At 40.1% G+C, this 11,498-nt stretch overlaps 1 protein-coding gene across 5 annotated transcripts in view; it reads right to left on the bottom strand.

Moving 5' to 3' along the window:
• POU1F1 (POU class 1 homeobox 1) overlaps positions 1 to 11,498 on the bottom strand; it is a 28,227-nt gene that overhangs the window by 3,162 nt on the left and 13,567 nt on the right. For 3 of the 5 annotated variants that reach the window (XM_085527274.1, XM_085527258.1, XM_085527267.1), the window contains exons 2-6: positions 10,039 to 10,104; positions 8,788 to 8,905; positions 6,526 to 6,767; positions 4,786 to 4,950; positions 3,288 to 3,348 (exon numbers count right to left, since the gene is read on the bottom strand). In XM_085527274.1, coding sequence (XP_085383400.1) covers positions 3,288 to 3,348; positions 4,786 to 4,950; positions 6,526 to 6,767; positions 8,788 to 8,905; positions 10,039 to 10,045 — 593 coding nt within the window. In that variant the 5' untranslated portion in view covers positions 10,046 to 10,104. Of the gene's footprint in view, positions 1 to 3,287; positions 3,349 to 4,785; positions 4,951 to 6,525; positions 6,772 to 8,787; positions 8,906 to 10,038; positions 10,108 to 11,498 lie in introns of all 5 variants that reach the window. The other 2 variants (XM_085527262.1, XM_085527270.1) reach the window with 2 other exon arrangements.

Genomic DNA, 11,498 nt, shown 5'->3' with positions numbered 1-11,498 from the left:
AGACACTCAAGGTCAGGCTGGATGGGGCTCAGAGTGCCCTGATCAAGCTGTAGATGTCCTTGTTTATTGCAGGGGAGTTGCACTAGATGGCCTTTAAGGGTCCCTTCCAACTCAAACCACTCAGTGCTTCTACTAATATTTTTTGACAAAAAGTTTTTTTTTAAAACTTCCTAAAAAAACCAGAAAATAAAATAGCCTCTACAACTGTAAATTACCAGGTCCTTCAAGTTTTCAAACTGAGGTTCTACATGCCTTCAAAGAAATAGTAAACATCTTATATGTTTTAATATATTGGGTATAGTCCTGAGCTTCCCCTCAGCAGTCTGTGCCCTTGACAGCCTGCCATATTTAATAGCCTTAGTGTAATGAGGGTAGATATAAAAGCAAAAATAATAAGAAGCTTGACTTCCTCAGCAGCTGTTATAAAGCAAGAACAGGAAATCCTATAATGTTAGTGGAACAGTCATCAGGAGGTTTTTCTAGATCTTGGAAAACACCTGAACAGTGTTGCTCTAAAATCAACAGCTCTGCAGGCCATAGTGGGTAAGGGTCTGGCACAGTCCTTTCTCACTTGAAAAGAAGCTGAGAAAGAAAAATGGTCTTCCATGAGTAAAGTTTTGTCCCTAGTGAAATGCTGTGATTAGCAAATAAGCAATGAAACATTTTACATCTGTTCACTCCTAGCTAAGAAGCATCCTGTTAGAGGAATATATACTTTGAAAGACAGAAAGAATTCATATCTTCATTTTCTTTCTTATATAAAATGGCAATATCATTCAAAAAAGCAAAGCTCAAGTTGAGTGTGAGAGAAGGTATGAGTTGTCACTGTGGGGCCATAGAGCAGCCTACATATCAGGAAGATAGCATTGCACAGAGAACATGATTGCTATCCAAAGAACAGGCACTTTGTTGCGAGAGGTAGATCTTGACAGCACCAAGTTTGTGCACTAAAGTGGCCAAATCCCCTTCCTGTGGAAGGATTCTACAGCCTCTTGGAGGCACACACTGGTGAGTCTTCTTCACCAACAATTACAAGAGTCTAGGATATTGAAAAGGAAAGGGTATACCTCACCATCTCTTGCATTGTGTTCTTTGTTTTCCCTATTTGGTTTTTTTTTTTTCAATCATCCAGATATCTGTTGGAAAGACCACACAGCAAGATACATAAGGCCCATGAGGCTCCTGGAATCCACTGATGATAACTTCCTGGTTCAAGTATGTACAGTGACATATTGCCCGCTACTGTAAAGGACCCCATTGCTCAACAATGGTTGCAGTTTGGAAACATGGGGATCCCATAAACCCTGGGATTTACCCAGGGAGGATCTTTCCTAAGGGGGTAATTTTCTCCCCCTTACACCAATTGAACATATTCCATAAGAAAGACATCTTTTTTTTTTGGCTGTATCCACAGTCTCCTGGCTGGCTTGCCAAATATATGATGACAATAATGAAAAGATGGCAGTTGTAAATACCCAAAAGGTTACTTACAGAAAAAACTCACCCATATGGAAGCCTTCAGTCTGCTGAAAACCACTGAGGCAATCTCCACTGAGGAACAATTTCCAAGAGATGCTGCCTTAGTGGTGGTCAGCCCTTAAATGAGATCTAGAGGAGGTGGAGTCAAGCTCCACCCCTTCTGGGAGCACAGCTAAATTACTCTCACCTGTGCTCCCACAGCTGACCCAACACTTGCCTCAACTGATTAATCAAAGATTCAGGCTGTGATTACCAATTTCCCATACAAAGTATTGGACAGACCTACCAGAGGTGAAGTTGCTGGATCTGCTGCTCACCAGTGTGGAGGAGATCATTAAAGGTGTTAAGGCTAGAGGCAGCCTGGGCTGCAGTGACCATTCACTGGTTGAGTTTATGATCTTGAGGAATGTGGGCCTGGCAAAGAGTGGGGTCAAGACCCTGAACTTCGGAAGAGCAAACATTAAGCTGTTCAAGGAACTGTTGGCCAAAATCCCCTGGGATGCTGTCCCTAAAGACAAAGATGTTGAGGAGAGCTGGATACTCTTCAAGGATGTCTTTCTGAGAGCACAAGAGATCTCCATCCCTCTGAATAAGAAAGCAGGGCAGAGGAGGCAAGAAACTGGCATGGCTCATCAAGGACCAGGTGGGCATACTGAGGGCAAAGAAAGGTGCATACAAGTGCTTGAAACAAGGGCATGTCACCTGGGAAGAATACAGGGATGCCATCTGGACTTACAGATGTGGGATCAGGAAAGCCCAGGCTCAGGCAGAACTGAACTTGGCAAGGGATGTGAAAAACAATATGAAGACATTCTACAGGATCATCAGCCAGAAGAGACAGGCCAAAACGGGAGTACATCCTTTGGTAAATGTAAATGGAGAACTGGCTTAAATGGACAAAGAGAAGGCTGAGCTACTGAATAAGTTCTTTGCCTTGGTCTTCACTGGCATCCAGGATTCTAATATTTCTCATGTCCCTGAGCCCTGCATCCCTAAACCTCTAGGTGGGGACTGGATCAGTAAATCCTCCCCCAGGGTAAGGGCAGAGCAAGTCCAAGGCTGCCTCATAAGACAGAATGTGTACAAGCCTATGGGGCCAGATGGCATGAATCCCAGCATTCTGAAGGAGTTGGCTGAGGTGGTTGCTAAGCACTCTCTATTTGAAAAATCATGGGTGTCAGATGATGTCCCAGATCACTGGAGGAAGGGACACATCACTCCCATTTATAGGAAAGGGAGCAAGGTTGTGGATGCTCCATCCCTGGAGGTGTTCATGTCCAGGTTGGATGGGGCCCTTGGCAGCCTGATCTAGTATTAAATGTGGAGGTTGGTGGCCCTGCCTGTGGTGAGGGATAGGGGTTGGAGATTCATCATCTTTGATGACCCTTCCAAGCTGCGCCATGCTGTGATTTTGTAATGATGAATTACTTGATATCAATTTCCTGGAAAATTATGCAATTCCATCTGATATAATGCAGAAATTTCCATATACAAAAAAAACAAGATGGTCTGCATCTATTTACTATATCAAAACTGTAAAATTGGGTCAGAATTGGAATGTTTTCACGTGTAATTATGTTGTCATATTTTGTAAAGCCACTAATTGGGAAATGTATTGTGCTTGGAGCCTGTTGGGGTTTCATAGGGAGGTAGGTGTGCTTTTATTTTTCACTGGAATGTTTCTAAATAGTTTATCCTTCATTAGCTATTCACAAATAGAAAACAACACTTTGATTTCAACCCCCCCCCAAAATGAAATTTCTTAGCTGAAGGCATTTCTAACATGTAACCTCATAAATATGTATAACCTTATGGTAGTTCTGCGCTTCCTCTTCCGCTCATTCACACCGACTTTTTCATTGTATAAAGCTGCATTAAAAACAAAACAAACAACAACAAAAAAAAAAAGAGCAGTTAACTTCCACAGGGAACAGAAACTGAGTGCAGTCATCACTGGAAAGAAAGAAAGTTTGCCTTTCTTTGAAGACAGAAGAAAGTGTAACAGATACTACTGCTGAATAATGGGAGTGCACCACACAGCTATACTTTTTTTCTTTGAGAGGCTTGGTTATTTTACCTCCAGCTGTAAATAGTTATAAGCAAAAGCAGATTCAAAAGCACTGGCTCTGCCTCCGTGCCTGTGTACGTGGGGAGACGTGTCACTCCACTCATTTTTCATACTTTCCTCCTCATCAGCAGCAGTATGCAACCTGGATCCATTTCCATACCCCTCAGCTATCTCACTCTCTTCAAAAATGTGGCTGTTTTCCATCCCATTTATTCACCCTCCCCACTTTCTGCTGGACAAGTCACCCTTGCTTTCCAGAGGCCACCACCTTACTGTGCAGCTCGCGCCTGCATCAATGCTATCAAAGTCAGCAGCTGCTACACATTGCAAACCCCTTACAAGTAATCCTTACAGTGTGCTGACCACATTAGGAGAGTTTCTGGTTTCATTTGGTTCAAAGGAAACTGAACTGCATGGCAGAAGCAGCTGCTTAACAATGTTTCCTACTGCTGAGTGTAATGGCAAATCCAAAAGGCAGTATTAAATCTCTTTCTTCCTGTTCTAGGTGAGTGCTGCACAGCGACAGCCCTGGCTTTCACCGTCACCTCCAGGCATGCCACTTCCCCTCATCTCAATTTGTTCTGAATGAATTCAAATGAAAAGGCTGTCCCTTAAAATGACCTGTTTCTTTCACATCAGCCAACTTGTTCTCAATCAGCTTAGCCCAGGGAACTTCAGGACTCTCTCTACACATGGAAATTAACCAGGCAAAAGGAAGGGAATCCTCTAGTAGCAAAAAGGTCACATTAAAATATATATATATATATCTATGCCATGCTATTCTTCTTCGGGGCTTTAAAGGGCACTGCCTCAGCTAAACATGAATTCTGTACCCCATGGCAACATCTTAAACACTAGGCACTTGTAGGAAGTCCTCTGCTAGTGAAAGTCCCAGCTCAGTGCTTCATGGGCTGTCCTGCAGATCCTAAAGTAGAGGTAATCACTATGACTAAAGGAATAGAACTAGTTCACTGCAATGAGACTGAATGAAATGACTTCCAGCAAGCAAGTGGTGTTTCTGTTGTTCTGTAGTCTCCATGCCTTACAGTTTACCCATCCAAATACTTTTTGCTCACCCAAAAAAGACACCAAAATTTAATACCTACCATCCTCACATCTTAATATCTAAAGCTAATAAAGCAAAACTCTCAGTTTATGGAAGGCACATGTTAGTCCTTTAAAGTATTTATGGGATTGTGATCTACTTGCAGTCAATACTTAGAGGATTTCAACTCTACCTCCCACTTGTTCTGCTTCTTCCAGCCATTTGGACAGTATTGATTTCAGTTTGCATGCATTCTTAAAGCTCAGCTGCAAGTTCTCAAAGCGGCAAATAGTAGTTTGACTGAATTCGGAGCCGTGCACAGCAGCCAGTGCTTCACCAACGTTGGTTTGTGTATAACCTGTCAAAATTAAGAGGAAAAAGTCACTCTGGAGCTTTCTACAGAGGGTAACTGTTCTTGAGCCACTGAGTCCTTCACTGTGGGCTCTTAGGAACCTTGTGTTCCTGTGGTGCACTGGTAAGGCCACATCTTGTGCTGATTTCATAAGTTTTACATCTCTGTAATGAGGGATCTCAGAAATATCCAGATCCCATACATTTCTGTAGCTGATGCAGTGGCATTAAAGCTACTTTTTGTCAGCCCTGCAGGTCTCCTGTTATCTGTTCTGATGGCTGAACAGAAACAAACATAATAGCACTGCACTTTACTCATGGGCACCAAGAACCCCTTTCAGTGCACCAATCAGTTTGTCTTGCCTTCCTGCCTGCCTACATCTGAGCCAGGATGGGCATAATCTATTTAGGTGCCAAATGTCTCACAAGGCTGCTTTTTGCTTCCCATTTGACTTCACTAACTGTGTCTCTCAGTCCCAGACCCACAGCCCATATGAACTCTGCCTTCTCTCATAAAATTCAACCTCAGATCACTTTTCGTCCATAAATTACATTTTTCCTACTAATGCATAAAGCTCAGCCTCACCACCTCTGAGCCATTTCTTCACATCAGAGCCAAGTTTTTCTCCCTCACAATTTACTGCATCAAGATACGCTAATAATTACAGCGATTAATAGCGTGAGGCCCAGATAATCTTTCCTGTGCTGCATCTGACACTAAACACATGATATACAACAAAACTACCTATGTTGAAGATTTTATTTTAAAACATAAATTTCTGCTTTAGTCCTTATTTTTATACCGCAAAGTAGAACACGAGATTTTTGTGGTTGAGATAATGCATAGATATCTGTAACAAATGTGTAAATGGTTTTTTACATTTTAAAGGTGATTTTTTGTAGAAGGATGCCCTACAATTGTAATGATACAATATAATTTTATAAGCAATAACATCAAAATTGCATCATTTTGTTTCAAGAACCCAGTATTCAGCTCACCAGAGACCCACCAACGCAATTCATCTCACATCACCCTTGCTAGTTATCAGACAGCAACAGAGAAATCACTTGCTGCTGTCCATAGCTGTGACACCAGAAAATAAAACAAGAAGAGCTAGTTCTCTGCTGTTGTGAAATATTTGCCATGGATGTCATCCATCTTGCATACTGAAGTAACATTGCACCACCTTGTGTGATGGAGCACTTCATGGGGAAAGGAATGGGTACAAAAGGTTAGTTCATGGGCTGCTCTCAGCTGCAGAAAATCTGTAACTGTATGAAATAACATACCTGCCACCAAATGGAACTTAATGAACAAGTATAAATTTTGTTTGCTCTTGTGAGCAAGACAAATAATTCATAAAGAAGGGATATTTAAAGTTACCTTTGGCACAGTAAGATGCAAAAACTGACATTTATTAATTCTTTGCAAGTTTTCTAGGAATGGAGGAAGTTTAGTCCTACCAGAAGGGATTAAAGTTATGGTGAGACAAGTGCATGGCCCAGACCATAAAATATTTAGAAATAATAAGGATCTCCTTGGAAATGTTCAGTCTTTTGTTGGCTGGCTAAAAGCACATACCCAGCTTAATTCTCCGCAGTTTGAATTCGTTAGCGAATTTCTCCAGTTCCCTGATTTCAGGGGAATCCATGTCCACAGGCTCTTCCACAGACTTGCTTTTCCTGCGGAATTCCTGCTTGAAGTCTGCAGCTGTGGGATCATCACCGAGGAGGGTCTGGTGCATGGGTGTGAAGCTGTGGCCCAGGGCACAGGAGCTGGCACTCAGGGCATGCTCAGGGAACTTATAAAGGCAAGGGGTCAGGCTACCTGAGCAAAACCCAAAAGAAAACTAAATATAGTTATTCTGAAACATTATTAAAAAGGTGCCTTTGTAATCTCATAGCCAAAGCTCATAATATTTTTTATATTTTTTATGTAACATGCATGAAAGGCTACTCAAGAGAGAGGGTAAGGATCTTCCAGAAGACCAAGTTTTTCTCTTATCCCCACATACAAAAGCAGAACAACATCTACTTTCTCATCTCACAGCCACTGCATTGGCAAAGTAGATTGCAAATAGTCCAGACATCAGCAAATATTAATCCAGATGTCCAGGCAAGATACACTGTAGGTCAGTCTGAAATTAATGCTTGCTATTTATTTCCACAGGCACTGTAACAGAGCACAACACTACTTGATAGAGCAAATTCTGAGCTACATGATTCTAGTTTTCACCTGCTATTTTCAACCTCTATTAGCTATGCATTTTCTCCAGTGATGAAAAAACTCAATGCCAAACTAATAGAAATCTTCACCAGCAGAAGTGACCCACTATTTCACAGCTGCTCTAATATCATTGCTTAAAAAATGTCTATGCAGTCCATCTTCCATCAACCCAAACAGATGGAAGTCAGAAGGTGCCAAATCCAGACTAAGTGGTGGGAGTGGTAGGTCAGTTCAGTGAAGAAAAACAATGTGCTCCACAGTTTTCAACTGGCACAGTGCCTTGCATTATTGTGTTGCAAGAAAGAGGTTGTCTTCTTCTTTGACCTGATTCTGGAAGTTCGAGTCTTCAGCTTAGTCAGGGTCATCATGTAATGGTCAGAGTTTCAGGAAATCCAGAAGGATCACACCTTTACTATCCCAAAAGACAGCCAACGTCACTTTATCTTCTGAGGACAGAAAATCGAACATTTTCTTCACCTGGGAATTCACATCACCACTCCATGGACTACTGCTTTGACTCTGACTTGTAGTGGCGACACCACATCTCATCACCAGCAATGATGCTGTCCAGGAAACTGTTACTTTCAGCCCAGTACTGGTTAAAAAGTTCCTGACAAACTTGCATGCAATGTTGTTTCTATTTCTGTGTGAACAGTCATGGGACTCACCTGTCACAAACTTTGCCCTATTCCAACATCAGCACCATTGTTTCCAATGCACCGAAGCTGCTATTCAGCTCCATATATAGCTCCCTGGTCATAATCTGCCAATCCATGAAGAATTTTGTGGTGTGATAGCTGTGTGTGGCCATACAGAATGTAGCTTGTCTTCCACATCACTGTCACCACTGCTGAAGTGCACCACCCACTGCCTCACTGTGCTCACATGCATTGTTTGGTCCCCATAAACATTCAGCAAGCGTTGATGAACATCAATGTGTGCCATATTTTCCTCATGGAAAATATCAGTGTCACACCTCTCCTTCATATGAACTTCCATGCCAGACATCATTTTGTCAGATTTCCCCTCTGTGACCATCTCACACTCTGTGACCATAATATCAACATCTGCCTCCGACGTCATGAGCCAACATAATAACATAGAAGACATTACTTCCAGAGCAATCTTCATGTCTTGGTTAAGGTTTAACATATGATTTAAGGAAAACCCAGGGAAAAACAATGACCATTTTATCTTAAAATGAAATTGCTTAAGGATAAAGCTACCAGGTCTAGGTATTGCACCGATATAGAAAGAATTTCCAACTTGAAGGAGAGAAGGCATACTTATTAAGAAGAAACTAGAAGAATGAACCCTCCTTAGTGTTACCTGAAGTGAACAAGAATCTCTAAGTCCTCAGGAAATCCTCAGTTTTCTAAATGATGCAAACATTTGCAGCAGAACTCAGTTTCATTAGCAATCCCTCCATGTTCCTCCTCTACTTGTTTTCTTTACTGCTCTGTCTTTATTGCTAGAGGTTCTACCCCATTGGAACATATAAAACATTATACATTTCACACAGATTGTAAAAAAGAAAGAAAAAAAAAAAAAAGAAAAAAAAAAAAAAAGAAAACAACAACAAAGAAATAAGGGAAAAGACAAGAAAAAGTGAAAGACTTGCTTTGCAACGTGCTGACACCATTTACTACATTGGGATGTGGCATGCTGCATGTCTGTAAGATGCGGCTCTGGGAGAGACTTGCTGATAGCATCTCTGGAGTTGCAGGCTTGATGCCTAGAGACAAAGAAGGATATTGCAGGAAGGAAAGGAGAAAGATGAAGATGCATTCATTTTAGAACAAAACAAAATAAACTTCTGAGCAATACCTAGTTTTAATATCTATTATTTAATACCTATGGATTTTACCTGGGGTTCTGCACAATGCCAGGAACACTTGCAACAAACGTGAATTTATCCATGAGATGAGAACATTTGAATATTTGCACTACTATCTGTCTCTAAGAAGTCTCTATGTAGATATATTCATCCATGCTGATTTACTGTAGTATTTTCATCAGTCTTAAGTGAAATCAAATGTGGAGTTTGATCTGGATTGTCTTTGAGTAACATTTATCTTCTGGGTTGCATGTTAATTTAGCTGTGTTTCACTGAACACTACTTAAACTTGCACGGGGTAACTTAGCCTAAGATGGGAGGGGGATGCTAGAATACCTGTAAGTGTAAAAAATACATGATCATTTGTATGAAAGTAATTTATACTGCTTTATAGGAGTTGGAAAATCATACACTGACTGAAAGTGTTTCTGGCTTTAAAGGCTATCCCAATGTCTTTAAACTGGTAAAAGTATAAAAATAAGAAAATTACTTTTGATTGCAGCTCTCTATTTCTAATCTTAATCCTAAATTTTGTTGTTATTAAATACAAGGTTACTGTTCATGATACTACTTATACTATGATTCTATACACATTAGATCATCTTAGGCACAGAATATTTGCCTTGACATCTTTATAACAGAAATATGGCAGCTAACAGTAGCTTCAGTAAACATTGTGTAGACTCATTGCTTTGTTTTTCCCATTTGATCCTGGTATCTGGAGACAAATGAAAGAGTAGGATCCAGGACCCCAGATATTGGTCTATCAGATAAGTAATTCCTGATCCCTTTAAAGGCAAAGAGGTCATAGTTAAGCGAAAAGAGCAACACTGCCCCTGTCTTAAAGAAAGAAGTAAGACACAGAGTGCTGAGATACAGAGTTTTAAGTTTAAAACACTGAACACTAATTTGATAACCTCTTCTGTAGTGCCTTAACTCCAGTCCTGTCTTTAAACAACTGTTCTGAACTTAAAGGAAATTTGACCAAATTCATTATGCTAATAGCTCATTCAATTGAGGCTGCCTCTTACCTGCCATCACCCCATAGGTAGAGGGTTGGTTTCCATAGTGACAGGAGGGCACAGAGTAGTGAAGTCCTGCTGACATGTTTCCCAAAGTCATCATGGCAAAATGGAGATGGGAACATTTGGGAGTTTGGATCAAAGACAAAACAGACGGGACTGGTAAGAAAACGCATGAGGATTCAAGATACATCCTTTCAGTTCAGAGTTGGACAATATCCTTGTATATAGTTCTCCTGTAAACATTTACTCTAGGACATAACCATCTGGAAATCTCTGCAGAGCAAAAGTCAGCAGTTTATAGCGCAGTGAGATGAAGAGATGGGTATTTCAGGCCTATGCTCAGCAATCTCCCAGTGCCTGAAAAATTGGACAATTTGTTGCTCATTGCAAAATACATGGTTGTTTTTCATGTGTAAGTAGGCAGCAGAAATACATACAATCCCCTCTAACAACCATTGTAATATTGTAAATTCATATTTGTGAATGTGAGAAGCTGAAGTTCACATCACACATTCCAGTTGTTCAGAGCAATATGATTAATTAGGGATTAGTATCTGTTCTTTTAGAACAGTGATCATAGCTGTAAAATGCCATTTACACTTTTACATATACAAACGCTACTGGAACAGTCATACCTGTACAACTGCAAGCTCATCCAAAAGAGAGATTGAGTTAATAATTCCCATGCATGTAGAGCAATACAGCTTTTCCATTGATATAATATCTAGGTGCTTACTTGTAGGTGTTTCTTTTTCTATTATTATTTCATAATCCATAATCAATATAATTTTATGCTTAAAATTGCCATTTTCAACGGACTAATAAGGATTTAATACAAGGTAGGGAGGAAGATGATATTTGAATTAAATAATATCAACTTAACTGCAGAGGATACTGCAGAATATTAAATATATGATGCAGTATACTTCTTGAACAGGAGTATACTCATCTTTATTTAATAATGGAGGAATACTGCATGCTGTTTAATAAATTTCTACATTTAAGATACATCATTATTCAAAATTCTCTGTTTCTACTGTTTTGCACAAGTTTTCTTTATCTGTTTCCACCAAAATGGCATTATTTAATGCAATTTCTGGATCTACTTATGAAATTCTGTAAGCTTACTCACTGTAAGCAGCACCTTCTGTCACTTCTGTTCTCAGATGGTCACCTGCTAGATGTGAGGCTGTGAAGAAAATTCCACCGATAACTGTGGTCCTTGAATTCTAACTACTAAGTATGGAAAACCTAAAACACACCTGTGGATGCTTTTTGTAGCACTGATTGTCACCCCATATATTTTTTGTAGATCAGAACAAGATGGATAAATAAACAATATAGAAAACACTGCTATGATACAGATTAATTATTATGGCCTCAAACAAAATTTTAATTCTATTATTCCCTACTTCTACCACTACCCAAAAACTGAGTTACGATATTTTGAGCTTCCTGACTGGAGT

Source organism: Coturnix japonica, chromosome 1 (genome assembly GCF_054131305.1).
Source record: "Coturnix japonica strain WE chromosome 1, WE-NBRP24, whole genome shotgun sequence".
In the NCBI taxonomy this organism is placed as follows: Eukaryota; Metazoa; Chordata; class Aves; order Galliformes; family Phasianidae; genus Coturnix; species Coturnix japonica.
This window is presented reverse-complemented; position numbering and strand designations above follow the sequence as displayed.